General features: G+C 54.5%; 2 protein-coding genes across 4 annotated transcripts in view; both read right to left on the bottom strand.

Annotated features, from left to right (window-relative positions):
- Positions 1 to 332: 332 nt before the first annotated feature.
- Positions 333 to 5238, bottom strand: ZNF358 (zinc finger protein 358). 3 transcript variants are annotated; one of them, XM_030935153.1, is made up of 2 exons: positions 5097 to 5238; positions 333 to 2153 (listed from the first exon to the last, which is right to left on the bottom strand). In XM_030935153.1, exon 2 carries the CDS (start codon positions 2113 to 2115, stop codon positions 409 to 411), a length of 1707 nt encoding a protein of 568 aa, XP_030791013.1. In that variant the 5' UTR covers positions 2116 to 2153; positions 5097 to 5238; the 3' UTR covers positions 333 to 408. The 3 variants fall into 3 exon arrangements, with proteins under 3 accessions (XP_030791013.1, XP_030791014.1, XP_010383389.2); XM_030935154.1 differs by lacking the exon at positions 5097 to 5238 and adding an exon at positions 4449 to 4593; XM_010385087.2 differs by lacking the exon at positions 5097 to 5238 and adding an exon at positions 3957 to 3980.
- An 8281-nt stretch (positions 5239 to 13519) lies between these two features.
- TEX45 (testis expressed 45) overlaps positions 13520 to 16561 on the bottom strand; it is an 8167-nt gene continuing 5125 nt past the window's right edge. Inside the window, exons 6-8 of the mRNA XM_010385088.2 lie at positions 16085 to 16286; positions 15116 to 15201; positions 13520 to 13741 (exon numbers count right to left, since the gene is read on the bottom strand). Of these exons, the coding sequence (XP_010383390.2) occupies positions 13520 to 13741; positions 15116 to 15201; positions 16085 to 16286 (510 nt within the window). The remainder of the gene's footprint in view (positions 13742 to 15115; positions 15202 to 16084; positions 16287 to 16561) is intronic.

Raw genomic sequence — 16561 nt, 5'->3', positions numbered from 1 at the left:
ATCTTGTTCCCTGCTGAGACCCCAGCAATCCAGAGATGTTTGTTGATTGCATACATGAACAGCCTCTTTTTGTCCACTTGTGTGCCTACTGTGTGGGCTTTGAAGAGCAAGGGGTAAGTGAGGGGAACAAAGAGTGGTGACTAGTGGGATGGACCAGGGTGAGGCATTGTGGGTTAAACTGGAAAGTCTAGCTGGTGGGACTCCAGGGCCTAAGAAGGAAGCCAGGACACTGGAGCTCCAGATTGTGGCTGGCCCTGGCCACACTGTCCCATCTCTGGAGCAAGGGGCTGTGCTCAGAAAGAAAGCACAAAAGGCAAGCCACGACACAGAACCCGGAGGCAGTGGGAGGATTTTACTAACTGCACAACACACAACTTCCCCAGGCCCCCAAGGATGCCCGAGTCCCCTTCAGCCATCAGGCCCCAGCAGTGCCCCTTGCTCCTGTACCCACTGTGGACTCTTGCCAGTAGGGAGGGCTGGGCTGATAGTGTCACCAGTGGGAGAGCAGGGGTCACGGTGGGACATAGGGTTGGGATCAGCGCTGGGCACAGGATCAGGGTCTGGGCTGGGTGCAGGATCAGGGTCTGGGCTGGGCACAAGGTCAGGACCAGCGTCGTGCCCAGCCTTCGGGTCAGAAGATTCCACAGGAGTAGGGCTGGGGGTGGATCTGGAGCCAGGGAGGGGTTTGGAACTGGGATCTGGCAGAGTGCCCGGCCCAGAGCCAGGGTCAGGGCTACGGCCAGAGCTGGTGCCAGAGCTGAGGCCCAAGCCAGAGCCGAGCACAGAAACAGCATCAGAACCCAGGAGGGATACCTGCCCCGGCCTCATCATGGATGCAGGGCTTAGGCCAGGCCCTAGGCCCAGGCCGGCGGCCGCTGCTGCAGCTGCAGCAGCCGCAGCAGCTGCAGCAGCGGCTGCACCCTCATGCACCCGTTTGTGCTTGGTGAGGCTGGAGGCCTGGCCAAAGGCCTTCCCGCAGAGCTGACAGCGATAGGGACGCTCGCCCGAATGCACGTGCAGGTGCTGGAGCAGCGCTGAGCTCTGCCCGAAGGCCTTGGAGCAGTGCGGGCAGGCGTAGGGCCGCTCGCCCGTGTGGATGCGCAGGTGGTGTTGCAAGTTGGAGCTCTGCCCAAAGGCTTTGCCGCAGTGGGGGCAGCGGTAGGGGCGTTCCGCCGTGTGTGTGCGCTGGTGCTGCAGCAGCGCCGAGCTCTGCCCGAAGGCCTTGCCGCACTGCGGACACGGGTAGGGCCGCTCGCCCGTGTGCGTGCGCAGGTGTTTGAGGAGCGCAGAGCCCTGGCCGAAGCCCTTGGCGCACACCGGGCACTTGTGGGGCCTCGGGCCGCCGTGCGTGCGCAGGTGCTGCGCCAGGAGCGAGCCGTGCCCGAAGGCCTTGCCACACACCGGGCAGTGGTGCGGCTTCTCCCCGCTGTGGCTGCTGCGATGTTTCAGCAGCGTGGAGCGCCAGCCGAAGGCCTTGCCGCAGGCCGCGCACTGGTATGGCCGCGCCCCGGTGTGGATGCCACGGTGCTGCGCCAGGGTAGCACCGTGGCTGAAGGACTTCCCGCAGTCGGGGCAGCGGTACGGCTTCTCACCACTGTGGGTGCGGCGATGCTGGCTTAGCCCGGAGCTGCGGCGGAAGGCTCGCCCGCAATCCGGGCAGGAGAAGGGCCGGGGCGGGCTGGCGGGTGCGGGAAGCACCGCGGGGCTGGTGGCCAAGACCTGGGGGGTGGCAGTAAGGCCAGGGGAGATGGGGTCCACGTTTGGATCGCCGGGGCTGAGGGTGTCGCTGTTAGGATCGAGAATCAGGGGTACGGGGCCAATCACATCTGGATCGAGGTCGAAACTCGAGGACATGGGGTCGGGATCTTGGGGTTCCGAGCCCGGAGCTTCGGCGTCGGGGTCCAGATCCTCCGAGACGGGCTCCAGATCTTCATAGCTGGGGTCCACGTCTTCCGGGACAGTGTTGAGGTCTTCAGGATCAGGCTCTGGGTCTTCAGAAACGGGGTCCAGATCTTCAGGATTGGGGTCTAGGTCCTCGGAATCAGAGTCAAGCTCTTCATAAACGGGTCTCAGGCCTTTGTGGCCTGGGTTCCTGACCAGGACTGAGCGCCGCATTTCAGGCGTGGATGTGCAGGCAGCTTCTGGGGCAGGACCTGCAAGGGCAAGAATAGAGGGTAGAGGGTAGGTGGGTTCTAGGGGAGCGGGGGTGTCTTTTGGAGTCTGGTTAGGGATGAGAAAGTGGACCAAGTGGACCGGTTGTGCCCTCAGAACCCACTTTTTTTTGGGGGGGGGCTTTTTCTGTCGCTAAGGCTGGAGTGCAATGGCAGGATCTCGGCTCACTGCAACCTCTGCCTCCGGCGGTCAAGTGATTCTCCGCCTCCCGATGAACTGGGATTATGGGTGTGGGCCACCACTCCCGGCTTATTTTTGTATTTTTAGTAGAGACGGGGTTTCACCATGTTGGCCAGGCTGGTCTCAAACTCCTGACCTCAGGTGATCCACCCCCTCAGCCTCCCAAAGTGCTGGGATTACAGGTGTGAGCCACCGCGCCCAGCCCCACTTCTTTATTTTTATTTTTTTGAGATGGGGTCTCACTCTGTCACCCAGGCTAGAGTGCAGTGATGTGATCATAGCTCACTGCAGACTGGAAATCCCGGGCTCAAGCGATCCTCCCATCTGGGCCTCCCAAGTAGCTGGAATTACAGATACACTACACTCAACTAACTTCAATTCTTTCTTTCTTTCTTTCTTTTCTTTTTTCTTTCTTTCTCTCTTTTCTTCCTTCCTTCCTTCCTTCCCTCTCTCCTTCCTTCCTTCCCTCTCTCCTTCCTTCCTTCATTCCTTCCTTTCTCACTCTCTCTTTTTTGAGATGGGGTGTCGCTATATTGCCCAGGCTGGTCTCAAACTCCTGGACTCAAGCAAACTTCTGACCTCGGCCTCAGAAAGTGCTGGGATTACAGACATGAGCCACTGTGCCTGGCCAAACCCCACTCACTTTTGAGCATACACGTGGATCTTTCCCTTGTCTCTAACTGCAGGGAGATTTCTGACTTACCCTAGGCAGGGCAGGGAGTTGAGGGACCCGGATGGGACATGGTGGGACATGGTAGGACCCTCCCCTTTCAGCCCCGGACCTGGACAGAGGTCATGAGACCCGGCACTAGAGGTTTCTAGTCCCCAACTCCATGGCTCTGCCCCTCTCTCCATCCTGGGTTCCTCTTGTGGGAAGCTGGGGTCCTGTGGAGGAGACAGTCCTAGGTTCCTACCACCTTGCTGGAGGTCCTCACATGGGGAACAGTGTGGGTGTCAGCGTTCCTGTGCTCCTGAGCACATGGCCTGAATTCTTGTCCTATACTTGGGGGTGGCAGCTTCATGTATCGGGGGGAGTTCTGGTAGGGGAGGCCCCCCCTCCAGCAGCAGCATTCTGAGCTCTAGAACCCATGTCTGGGGGATAAGAATATGCAACAAATAACATCTGGCATCCCTTCCAAGTCACTGGGGAAAGACAAGAAGACCCTGGCTTGCCTTCTGGGGAGAAGAACACCTGCATTCCGGAACTAGCAGCGCCAGGTGGGAGTCAGTGTCAACTCCTCTCTCTTAGACAGATCGGGAATGCCCTTTCCTACAGCCAGATGGTGGGCACGGTAGAGTGATATTTGGGATCCCTCCTGGTGAGGAGGGGTGGGCAGGGAGACTCATGAACCCCATAGGCAGGAGGGTGGGGACAGTTGTTAGTATACCTGTTTTATTTATTTATTTATGTTTGAGATGGGGTCCTGGTATGGTACCCAGGCTGGACTCAAACTCCTGGGTTCAAGTGATCCTCCCGCCTCAGCCTCCCAAAATATGGTGATTACAGGCATGAGCCACCAGGCCCGGCCAGTATACCTGTTTTCACTATCGGCTGGAAGGTCCTGAATTTTAACTTCTAGCTGGAGGATGGGCAAAAATAATACCTGGTGACCCTCTGAAGTTACTGGGGAAACGCCTGAGCCATCTCCTCCCATGGCTGGGACGTGGCGGGTAGTGTCAGCACACTTGTGGCCCTTCCTGCAGGAAGGATCCTGAACGGAACTCCCAGTTTGTGACTGGGGGCAGGCTGGGAGGTAGAGGAACAAAAGCTGGAACCACTTCTGGGGAGCAAGGGGAGCCCAGGATCACCTGCCGGAGGTGGGGATGCCTTGAGCTCCCCACCCACGGCTGGGTGCTGAGGTGCCAACAATGAATGATCTGCTCCTGGGAGAAGGTGTCGGCGGGGGGGGACCTGTGGCTCCCCTTCTGGGGAGGGAATACACTGAACCACAACCCCATAGCTGGGAGTGTGCAGGCAAACAGAGCCGAGTTCCTGGACAGGGGGTCCTCAACCCAGACCCATAGTTGGAGAGTGGGGGAAACAATACCTGGGACCCCTCCTGCATTCCTGTGGGGACAGGGAACTCTTAGATTACCTCCAGGGGAAGGGGTCCCCTCAATTCCCATCTCTTAGCTGGAAGGTGGGAGGAGAAATCACTGAAGTCTTTCCTGAATTCCCAGGGGTGAGGGCAGGTGGACCCCCTGGATCACCTCCAGGGGAAGGAGCTTCCGGAATCCAGACCCCAAGACTGGAAGGGGAGGGGGACAATCGCTGGTACCCTTCCTAGGGTCCTGGGGGAAGAGGGACCCCCTAGGTCCCCCTCTTGAGGACGGGGCCTCCTGAACTCCCGACCCCAGGCGGGAGGTGGGAACAATACCCCAGCCTCTCCTCGAATCAGGAGGGGAGGGGGTCCTGGATAGCCTTTTGGGAGGGGGCGTCCTGACCTCCAGACCCCAGAGCTGGCGGGCGCCCCCCACCACGCCCGATGGAAGGTTCCCAACCTCCGGGGCCCTTTTACCCGGGCCTCAGCGGCCGGATGGGCGCGCTAGGCCGGGGCGGGCCGCGGGGTCCCCTCCCCATCGCGCCCGCGACCCCTACTCGCCCGGGCCAGGGCCGGCGGCGCGCAGGGCGGGGGACGAATAGAGGTCGCCCCGGGCTGCGCCCCGCGTCTGGAGCCCCCCTGCCCCCCCGCCCCCCACCCGGTCCCCCGCCCCGGCCCCAGCCCGTTCGCAGGGACACTCACCCGGCGCCCCTCGCCCCTGCCCGGCCCGCCGCGCCCGCGCCGGCCGCCGGCGCCCCCCGGGCCCGCAGGAAGCCCCCCGCCCGCCAGCCCCGCCGGCGGCCCCCTCGGCCCAGCGGCCCCGCCAGGCGCTCCCGGGGAGCGAGAGGGGCCGGCCGAGGGCCGCAGCGGGAGCTGCTGGGACTTGTAGTTCGCCCGCGCCCGCCGCGGCCGTCGCCATCGCTGCCCCCGCCCCCCGGGCAGGCCTTTGTCCCCGGCCGGGCCACCCCGGCCGCGCGGCCGCGCCTTTGTCTGCACCATGCCCCGCCCGCACGCAGCCCTGGCCCCATCCCTAGTCTCCTCCTGGGCCTGTCTCAGACCCTCTGTGGCCCTGGCCCTGTCTCTTTCTCTCCATCTCTATCCCTCTCTCTGTCTCTCTCCGTCCCTATCTCTCTGTCTCTGTTCATTCTCTGTCTGCCTCTGTCCCTGTCTTCCCATCTCTGTTCCTTTCTCTGTGTCTCTGTCCCCATCTCTTTCTCTCTGTGTTCCAATCTCTTTGCCTCTGTTGCTTTCCCTGCCTCTGTCTCTCTCTATGTCTGTCTCTCTCTCTGTCTCTGCCTGCTGCCCATGTCTCTGACTCTATCTTTGTTCATAAAACTCTACACATGTTGTTCTTGTAGACTTGCAATGCACATAGGCACAGCCAAGCTTCTCAGCTCTGCAATCTAAAAATACGTCTAGTTTTGCTTAACCTGGCCTTCCTCCAATTTTTCCTTTATGCATGGTGAAACCCGTCACCCTTTCTGGGTAACACCCGCCAAGGCACAGATTTGGGATATTCCTCCCCTAGTGTTTTCAGCCTCCTACCCAGATGGCGGGTCAGCGCTGTCCCTGGAGGCCTCCAAGTGCTAGATGTGAGTGATGGTTTCCGGAGAACCTTAGGCAGGGCTGGGAAGGGCTGGGGGCAAACTTGCCTTGGAGACACAGATCCCCACTGCCAGCCAGGAGAGAGAGTGGAAATCAGCTCCTGGCGGCTGGGCTGCGATGTTCTCCACTAAATATAAACAGTGGCCACAGAATATAAACAATGATGAGACAACGCCACTCTGTGACCATGTGCCCTCTGCAACCACAAAAATGAGTTCTCATCCCCCTCTCCCAGTGAACACAAATGACTGCCACTTCTTACTGACCACAATTCCAACCCAACTTCCATCCTCCCACTTCCGAGATAAAAATCACCGAAATACCTAGTCAGCAAAGTGCTCCCAGCTTCCCAACAATACCACCCTAGTAATTCTCTTTAAAACCACCCAATATAGGCTGGGTGCGGTGGCTCACACCTGTAATCCCATCACTTTCGGAGGCCAAGGGGGGGCGGATCATGAGGTCAGGAGTTTGAGACCAGCCTGGCCAGCATGGTGAAATCCTGTCTCTACTAAAAATACGAAGATTAGCTGGGCGTGGTGGTGCACACCCGTAATCCCAGCTACTCAGGAGGCTGAGGGAGGAGAATTGCTTGAACCTAGGAGGTGGAGGTTGCAGTGAGCCAAGATTGCACCACTGCACTCCAGCTTGGGCGACAGAGCAAGACTGCATCTCAAAAACAAAACAAAAACCCAAACTAACAAGTACAAGCCCAAATTCTATAAGATGCTCCTCTGCCCCCATGTCCTCCTTATAGAGACACCCTATGGTTCCTTCTTCCTTCCTGAGTCTTCTAGATGTGTGTTGGACTCATAGCCTGAGACCTGCTTTCCATCTTTCCGCACAGTCCACAGCGGATCTGAGAGATTGGAGATAACTTCAATTGGATTATGCCCCTAGTTCCTTATCCTGCTACTTCCTGGATGATCCCATTACAAATACTTGTGATGACATCTGTGGTTTCTTTGGCTCCGAATCTAACAGTACTTTCTTTCCCTTTGTGGAGTCCCCTCCACTACTCCAGATGGACATGTGTCTAACACCCCTTCCCAGTCCCATGTGATCTGGACTCTAATCAAAGCGCCCCATCCCCTGGCCACAATAATTAGGTATGGGATGAGAAGGTGACATTGGAGGTTCTCATTCTACCTCTGGGATTATAAGCCACAAGGAGCTCATTCTGCCTGCAGTCACCTTCCCCAGTTGTTCAAAAGAACAGTCTGCAGACTGAGGCCAATATGCACCAAGATGTACAAGTAAGAGTCAGAGAGATAGCTCTGGCTACATTTGTTGAGCTCCTGGATATAGCTGTACCTGAAGCCAGAGAACTCATTCTTTCCTGTGCCACAAACCAACAAATGTTCTGGCTGTTTGAGCTAGTTTTAGTGGACGTCTGTTCCTTGCATCCATGATAGTCTTGACTAATTTAGGAATTATTACCTGGAAAGGAAAGAGTAATTTAAAAAAATCTTAAAAATAAAACCTTAAAACATGGAACCAACTAAAGGAAGATGGGGTAGAGAGCCAGAATTGCCACACACATGGACTGTAAAGTGAACAGGGCACCTTAGATTATGTAATGCACAACCTGTCTAGATGTACACAGGGGCTATGTAAAAGAGCTTTCCCCCAGAAAACTAGAGTTACGTGGAAGAAAACCAGCTCATTAAATTGTTGCCTGGCCAGGCGCGGTGGCTGACACCTGTAATCCCAGCACTTTGGGAGGCTGAGATGGGCGGATCACTGAAGTCAGGAGTTTGAGACCACTCTGGCCAACATGGTGAAACCCCATCTCTATTAAAAATACAAAAATTAGCCGGGCATGGTGGCAGGTGCCTGTAATCCTATCTACACAGGAGGCTGAGGCAGGGGAATCACTTGAACCTGGGAGGTGGAGATTTCAGTGAGCTGAGATCGCACCACTGTACTCCAGCCTGGGCGACAGAGCAAGACTCCATCTCAAAAATAAAAAATAGCCGGGCGCGGTGGCTCAAGCCTGTAATCCCAGCACTTTGGGAGGCTGAGACGGGTGGATCACGAGGTCAGGAGATCGAGACCATCCTGGCTAACACGGTGAAACCCCGTCTCTACTAAAAATACAAAAAACTAGCCGGGCGAGGTGGCGGGCGCCTGTAGTCCCAGCTACTCCGGAGGCTGAGGCAGGAGAATGGCGTAAACCCGGGAGGCGGAGCTTGCAGTGAGCTGAGATCCGGCCACTGCACTCCAGCCCGGGCGACAGAGTAAGACTCCGTCTCAAAAAAAATAAATAAATAAATAAATAAATAAATAAATAAATAAAATAAATAGTAACCTATTTTATCATGGAACTCTAACCATGCATCTCCTAAGGACCAGAATATTGGAATATAGGGAAGCTTTCTTTCTTTTTTAGAGACAGGGTCTCATTGTGTCACCCAGGCTGGAGTGCAGTGGCACAATCGTAGCTCACTGCAGCCTTGAACTCCTGGGTTCAAGCCATCCTCCCACCTTAGCCTCCTGAGTAGCTGGGACTACAGACGAGTAGCTGGGGACTCAGCCTCCTGAGTAACTGGGACTACAGCCACCATGCCTGCCTATTATTGTTATTGTATTTGTAGAGATGGGTCTCACTATGTTGCCCTGGCTGGTCTCCAACTCCTGGCTTCAGCGATCCTTCCAACTTGCTGGGACTACAGGTGTGAGCTACCATGCCTGGCCTGGGGCCTGGAGCAGCTTTCATGCAATCTTCAGCAAAGTCTTACAAGAAAGACAGAAGTTTCTGGAATGTGTTCCTTCTCAAAGCAGAGACTCATCTGCTTCATCTTGTGAGATTGTCGGAGCTGAATTTTCTGTTTCAGGCTAAAAGATGAGGCAGATGATGAGGTGGAAGATAAAACTGGGATTATGGGAGAACATCTGACACCCTAAGCTACTCCCAAACACTGAACATTCCTTGTCTACAAAGCTGACGATCACTCTCACTGGGAAGAGCCTATTAGCTGAGCTAATCCACCCTCCAGATTGCAACCTGGGGCAGGACACAGATCTGTCCTTAGGAGACACAGTCAATTAAGTTTGGGCTCCAGCACCCTGATCCTGACTGGGTTTGGGGAACTAAATAACCTAGGGGTGGGCTCCTGAGCTGGCCAAGCCAATCACAATATTGTTTTCCTCTAGGCACAGTGATTGGTCCACAACTGGGTGTGTGATTCCAATGGGCCAATCAGCCTGTTCCTTAAATTCCAATATGGGTCCCGGTGTGGTGGCTCATGCTTGTAATCCCAGCACTTTGGGAGACTGAGGCCGGTGGATCACTTGAGGTCAGGAGTTCAAGACCAGCCTGGCCAACATGGTGAAATCCCATCTCTAATAAAAATACAAAAATTAGCCGGGCATGGTGGTGCATGCCTGTAATCCCAGCTACTTGGGAGGCTGATGCAGGAGAATCGCTTGAACCCAGGAGGCGGAGGTTGCAGTGAGCCAAGATTGCAGCACTGCACTCCAGCCTGGGTGACAGAGTGAGACTCTGTCTCAAAAAGAAAAAAAAAAAAAAAACTCAATAGAGGGAGCATGGTGCAAAGACCCTGCCCTTCTCTAGGGGCTTTAATCATTAGCATTGGTAAATACTACCAACATCTTCCTTTGCTGTTGCTTGGAGGGACACAGGACTGAGAGATGGCCAGGGAGACAGAGTCCTGATACAAAGTGCCTGATATTAGAGCCAATTCCAGACTCAGACCTTCTTGTTTCTGTGTGTGTGTGTGTGTCTATTATTTTTGAGACAGGATCTTGCTCAGTTGCCCAGGCTGGAGTGCAGTGATAATAGCTCACTGTAGCCTCAATCTTCTGGGCTCAAACAATCCTCCCACCTCAACCTCCCAAGTAGCTGAGACTACAGGTGCGTACCACCATGCCCAGCTAATTTTCTAAATTATTTCTAGTGGAGATGAGATCTCACTGTGTTGCCCAGGCTGGTCTTGAACTTCTGAGTTCAAGTGATCTTCCCGCCCCAGCCTCCCAAAGTGTTGGGATTGCAGGCATGAGCCACCATGTCTGGCTTTTTTCTAAATCAATAAAATTCCTTTTTTTTATTTGAGTCAGATAGAGCTTGGTTTCTGTCGCTTGCAACAAAATGATATAAGACATTAACACATTTAGTCACCATTCATTGAGCTGCAGCCAAGTGCCAGGCCCTCTTCTGAGCATGGTACATGCACCTTTTATTTAATTCCTGTATACACTCTTTGAAACGGGAACTATTGGCATTCCCATTTTACAGAGAAAGAAAGTGAGGGTCAGGGTGTATTCCTGCCTAAGGACAGAAAGGCAAGTCTGAATTCTGCTGCTGGGTGATGCTTTCCATTGAGAAAGTTGTTTTCCTTTAAAAATTAATCTTGGTGACCAGGCACGATGGCTCATGCCTGTAATCCCAGCACTTTGGAAGCCGAGGCAGGCAGATCACGAGGTCAGGAGTTCAAGACCAGCCTGAGCAATATGGTAAAGCCCCGTCTCTACTAAAAATATAAAAATTAGCCAGGCATGGTGGCGGGCACCTGTAATTCCAGCTGTTTGGGAGGCTGAGGCAGGAGAATCGCTTGAACTCAGGAGGCGGAGGTTGCAGTGAACTGAGATTGCACCATTGCTTTCCAGGCTGGGTGACAAGAGCGAGACTCCGTTTTGGAAAAAACAAAAACAAAAACAAAAAAACTTTGTTTCTCACATTCAATTCTATATTATTTGTCTTAATCCCTAGGCTTTTTTGGGGAGGAAGGGGGTGAGTGGAATATAGGAGGGTTAGTCATAAATCCATAAAATACATCGAGAATCATCCTGATGTAGTGTCTTTTCCCGAGGATTAAACATTTCCAGTACAGTTTCTGTTCTTCCCTGGCAAGCCATCCTCGGGCTGGCCATTTTCATTGTTAGAAAATGCTTCAAGTTGTGCTGAAATCCAGCTCTTTTCAACAGCTATGGACTGTTTTCATCTAATGCCTAAGGCTGTTTTAAACTATTCCTGGGATAGGCCAGGCACAGTGGCTCATGCCTTTAATCGCAACACTTTGGGAGGCCGAGATGGTTGGATCACTAAGTCAGGAGATCGAGATCATCCTGGCTAACACGGTGAAACTCCATCTCTAAAAAAAAAAAAAAAAAAAAATACAAAAATTAGCCGGGTGTGGTGGTGGGCGCCTGTAGTCCCAGCTACTGGGGAGGCTGAGGCTGGAGAATGGCACGAACCCAGGAGGTAGAGCTTGCAGTGAGCTGAGATCATGCCACTGCACTCCAGCCTGGGTGACAGAGCAAGACTCCGTCTGAAAATAAATAAATAAATAAACTATTTCTGGCATGAGGCAGGAAGATAATCCTACAACTAGCGCTACATGGAACTTAAGACCAAATAAACATTCTGAGCTTCCCAGCAGGCAAGGCAAAAAGGGAAAACCTTTCTGTTCTAGTAGTCTGGTCACTAGGGAGACCAGCTTCATCAGAAGAGGATGAGCTTATCACAGTGATTTCCAACCAGGGCAATTATTTCCCATCCGGAAGATATTTGGCAATATTTGGGACATTTTGTTACAAGTGGGAGGGAGAGGTACTACTGGCATTTAGTGGGTAGAGGACAAGGATGGCACTAAATATCCTACAATGCACAGGAGAGCCTCCAATAAAGAATGACCTAAGACATCAATAAATGACAAGGCCTGGTTTATCCTGAAGTAACTCAGAAGAGCATGATGCCAAATATCTTTAGAGGACATTCTACAGCTGGCAGATTCTTGCACGGTCAATGTGGATACCATGTGTGGTCCAAAGGGTCATCTTGTCCCTACAGGATGCAAAGCTGGATTCCCTCCTGCCTTTCTTGCAGAAATGACAACCTGGCCTAGAAGAACTGATGCCAACCAAGAAAGGGCTCCTGGGCAGGGTTGAGATTGGCTCAACCTCATGGTTCATTGGATTGGGGTCCTTGGTTTTGGAGGTTTCTCGGTTCAGGAAAGCCATATTCACTCCTTGAAACTGGACATTCAACAGCCCACAGAGGCAGGCCCCAGGCATGGTCACTAAAACCCACCTTACCCCAGACAGACCTTACCCCAGACAAACTTTTCTCCTCACCACACCCTGGACCTTCAAGGTCAGGCGCTGTCCAAGGTACTGGTTCTTACTAAGCCCTGCCACTCACTTGTTGCAGAGCCCCATCACATCCTCCTCCTTTTGACCCATTACATTTTGTCTCTGGCTGAACACTTACCCCCTTGGACCTGGTAATGTCTTGATGGCTTTTGTTAGTTTGGCCCTGGACTCTGCTCTGACCTGGGGGCCAGTTTCCCAGACAGTCAGTGCCCCATTCGGTCTCTAGTCTCTGCCCATGATGGAAAAAGCTGCTGGGCTATTGTCAGCTGTGTCCACTCCTCCATGTCCTCTACAGGCCACATCCAGTGTCCCCACCGTTGAAAGCTTTTTCCCCACACCCTGGCCTTCCCCACTTTCATCCTCAGAAGGGAAGCTTTCCCTCCACGACCCCAGCCCCATGCACTGAAAAGTGTGTACATTTCTCATGTTTAACAGTCTCATGGGAGAGTTGCTATTTATCCCCATTTAATAGATGAGCAAATTGAGGCTCAGCGGGGTTAGGTGACTTGCCCAAACTACTCTCCAGGACATGGAGGAGTCCAGGTTTGGACTGTGTCCATCCAGCCCCCACAGGGATCTGTGTTCTCAAGCACACACACCAATATCTCTGTTCAGCACTATAACTTTATTCATTTTTTCTTTTTTTGAGACAGAGTTTTTGCTCTGTTGCCCTGACCGGAGTGCAGTGGTGCAATCATATAGCTCACTGTAGCATCAAATCTCTGGGCTTAAGTCATTCTCCCACCTCAGCCTCCTGCGTAGCTGGGACTACAAGCATGTACCACCATGCCTGGCTTTTTAAAATTTTTATTATTTATTTATTTATTTATTTACTTACTTACTTACTTATTGAGATGTAGTCTCGCTCTGCTGCCCAGGCTAGAGTTCAGTGGTATGATCTCACTGCAACCTCCGCCTTCCAGGTTCAAGTGATTCCATGCTTCAGCCTCCCAAGTAGCTAAGATTACAGACATGTGCCACCACGTCTGGTTAATTTTTGTATTTTAGTAGAGATAGGGTTTCACCGTGTTGGCCAGGTTGGTGTCGAACTCCTGATCTCAGGTGATCCGCTCGCCTTGGCCTCCCAAAATGCTGGGATTATAAGTGTGAGCCACTGCGCCTGGCCAATTATCTTATTTTTTGTAGAAACAGGATCTCCCTATGTTGCCCAGGCTGATCTCAAACTCCTGGGCTCAAGCAATCCTCCCATCTCAGCCTCCCAAAGTGTTGGGGTTACAGGTGTGAGCCACCGCGCCCAGCATTGACTCCATACTCTTCATGGCAACGCAGCAACAATGGAGTCATCCTTTCCCGTTCAGTCCCTTCCACCAGCCCCCACCCACCTAAGCATCCTCTGGACTGGCTGACTGATGGGAAAGAGTGGAATGTTGCCAAGGTGGCATTTATTACTGGCTGGGGCACGGGTACATAGGGGGCTGGGGAGCCCGAGGGTCTGTCTTCTCCCTGCAGCCGTGCTGGTGAGGCGTGCCCAGGGGCACAAAGCCCTCCTGAGGATTTTTCAGTCTCAGGGCTGCTGGACCCTGATACTTGAAAGGAAATTCATCCTTGTATTGGGTTGAGAAGAAGCGCAGTCCACCCAGAGGGGGCTCCATGTGACTGTACTTGCACTGTGGAGTCAGGGTGGACAGCCTGGCAGGGCAGTCTGGGAGGTGGCTGACCCACCCTGTCCACCCCAGGATCTCCAGGCCTAATGAGTCAGGGGGTGGGGCCAGGCAGGGCAGGCTAGTTGGTCAGCGCAGAGCCAGTGTCTGACGAAGGAGGATGGTTAAGACTGGGTAAGAGAGGATAGGGAAAGGGGCAAGGCTATGACCAGAAGGGCGGAGTTATGCAAGGGTAGGACGTGGCCACAAAGGGGCCGAATTGTCCAGGGGTGGAGTTTGGGCTCTGGTCAATTTGGGGTGGGAGTTAGCCCTTCAGGACATGAAGCCAGGGGTAGGGTGGGGCCAGTTAGGGGCAGAGCCAGAGCATCAAAGGCTGGGGAGGTTGAACCCTGGGGAGAGGTGGGTGAAAAGGGCCCGAGGCGAGGCTGAATAAGGAGCTGGATAAGAAGCTGGAGAATAACCAGGGGTGTCCCTGGAAGGACTCCAGGGCTGGGGTGATCCTCGGTGGCTCTGAATTAACCCTTGTCTTGGGTATAACAGTGGTTGTGGTGCAAAGATGCCCCTGAGCTGACCTGGACACGACCCTGGGGAGTGAGCTAGGGATTATCTCTATTTTTTTTTTTTCCTTTTCTTGAGGCAGAGTCTTGCTCTGTTGCCCAGCCCAAAATGCAGTGACACGATCTTGGCTCACTGCAACCTCCGCCTCCCCGGTTCAAGTAATTCTGTCTCAGCCTCCAGAGTAGCTGGATTACAGGCGTGCGCCACCATGCCTGACTAATTTTTGTATTTTTAGTAGAGACGGGGTTTCACCATGTTGGCCAGGCTGGTCTCGAACTCCTGACTTCAGGTGATCCGCCTGCTTCAGCCTCCCAAAGCGCTGGGATTACAGGCGTGAACCACTGCACCCGGCCAAGCTAGGGATGATCTTGAGGCTAAAGGGATATTAAGATGCCCCCGGCTGGGCGCGGTGGCTCAAACCTGTAAACCCAGCACTTTGGGAGGCCGAGACGGGCGGATCACGAGGTCAGGAGATCGAGACCATACTGGCTAACACGGTGAAACCCCGTCACTACTAAAAAATACAAAAAGACTAGCCGGGCAAGGTGGCGGGCGCCTGTAGTCCCAGCTACTCGGGAGGCTGAGGCAGGAGAATGGCGTGAACCCGGGAGGCGGAGCTCGCAGTGAGCTGAGATCCCGCCACTGCACTCCAGCCTGGGCGACAGAGCGAGACTTCGTCTCAAAAAAAAAAAAAAAAAAGATGCCCCCGAGCCTGGATGATCACTAACTCTGAGGCTGGGTGACAGCATAGTTTTCCTGAGACAACTCTACACCCATGTGGGGGTTGTCTAATGATGGGTGGCTCCCCTCCCCCTCCCTCACCCGCTGTAGCATCTCTTCAGTCACCAGGGCCGGAGCTGTTCCGTGTGGCTTCAGCATCTTCTGGTTCATGGTTAAAAAATCGAATTCTGGAGATTCAGGTTGGGGAGACTGAGTGAGGGCTGTGGGCAGAGGCGGGGCTGAGGGTGTGGTGAAGTTCAAGGGAAGGGTTCAAGAGCCAAGCCCAGGCTAGCGCTGATGTTGACCAGGGGAGAATAAAGGATTAGGAGAGGGCAGGAGGGCGGAGCCAAATAAGGAGGGAGGAGCCAGAGGAAGGGGAGGAGCTTGGGAAGAGGGAGGAGCTTGGGAAGAGGGAGGAGCTTGGGAAGAGGGAGGAGCTGAGGAAGAGGGAGGAGGTGGGAGAGAAGGGAGGAGCCAGGGGAGGAGGGAGGAGCTAGAGGAAGGGGGAGGAGCTGGGGAAGAGGGAGGAACTGGGAAACAGGGAGGAGCTAGGAAAGAGGAAGGAGCGGGGAGGAGGGAGGAGCCAGAGGAAGGGGAGGAGCTTGGGAAGAGGGAGGAGCTAGGGGAGGAGGAAAGAGCTAGGGGAAGAGCCAGGAGCTAGGGCACACGGCTAAGAAGATCAGGGGTGGGGCCTGTCCAGATGAGTCTGGGGGCAGGGCCAGGCAGGGCAGGCTGGCGGGTCAGGGGTGGAGCCAGAGTCTGACAATCGAGGAGGAGTTAAGACTGGATAAGAGAGAATGGAGAAGGGGCGGGGCCATGTCCAGAAGGATGGAGTTATGAAGGGGAGAGGTATGACCATGAAGGGGCGGGATTATCCAGGGGCAGAGTTGGGGTTCTGGTCAATTGGGGGTGGGATTTAGCCTTTCGGGGATGAAGCCAGGGGGAGGGGAGGGCTGGTTAGGGGCGGGGCCGGAGCAGTGGCAGGGGGCGAGGCTTCCAGGGCTGGGGCTTCCTGGGGCGGGGCTTCCCGGGGCGGGGCTCTATGGGGCGGGGCTTCCCGGGAGCGCTCACCGCCGGTCCCCTGCGGCAGGTTGCTCTGCTGCAAGTGGAGGTTGGGCGCTTTCTGCACCTGCCTCCACTCTGAGGGGCAGTAGTCCGAGCCCATGGTGGTCTTGAAGAAGCGTCTGAGTAGCTTTGGCTCCCCTAGGATCACGTGACTCTGCAGTTTCTCGTGAGGCACGTGGCGGCTGGGTGGCTGTGTCGCGGGAGGCGGCTGTAGGACCACAGGGCATTTGAAAACTCCAGCGTCCGAGAGGTCCCCGGGCCCGGGATCGGGAGGGAGGAGGTGGGCTCTGTGTGACCTTGGACAGTTCCCTCACCCTTTCTGGTCCCCACGTGGTAGCGTTGGGAGTTGGTACTCATCTCATTTTAGAGAAGGAGCCACTGGGGATCGGAGTGGTTAAGTGACTCGCCCTAGATCACTCAAGTACATCCAGGAGATTCCTGCATACCTATCAAGCTCACTCCCACTTTGGGACTTCTGCACCT

The sequence above is a fragment of the Rhinopithecus roxellana genome, chromosome 8, assembly GCF_007565055.1.
Source record: "Rhinopithecus roxellana isolate Shanxi Qingling chromosome 8, ASM756505v1, whole genome shotgun sequence".
Lineage (NCBI taxonomy): Eukaryota > Metazoa > Chordata > Mammalia > Primates > Cercopithecidae > Rhinopithecus > Rhinopithecus roxellana.
Note: the sequence above shows the minus strand (reverse complement) of the source record. Positions and strands in the feature narration are given on the sequence as shown.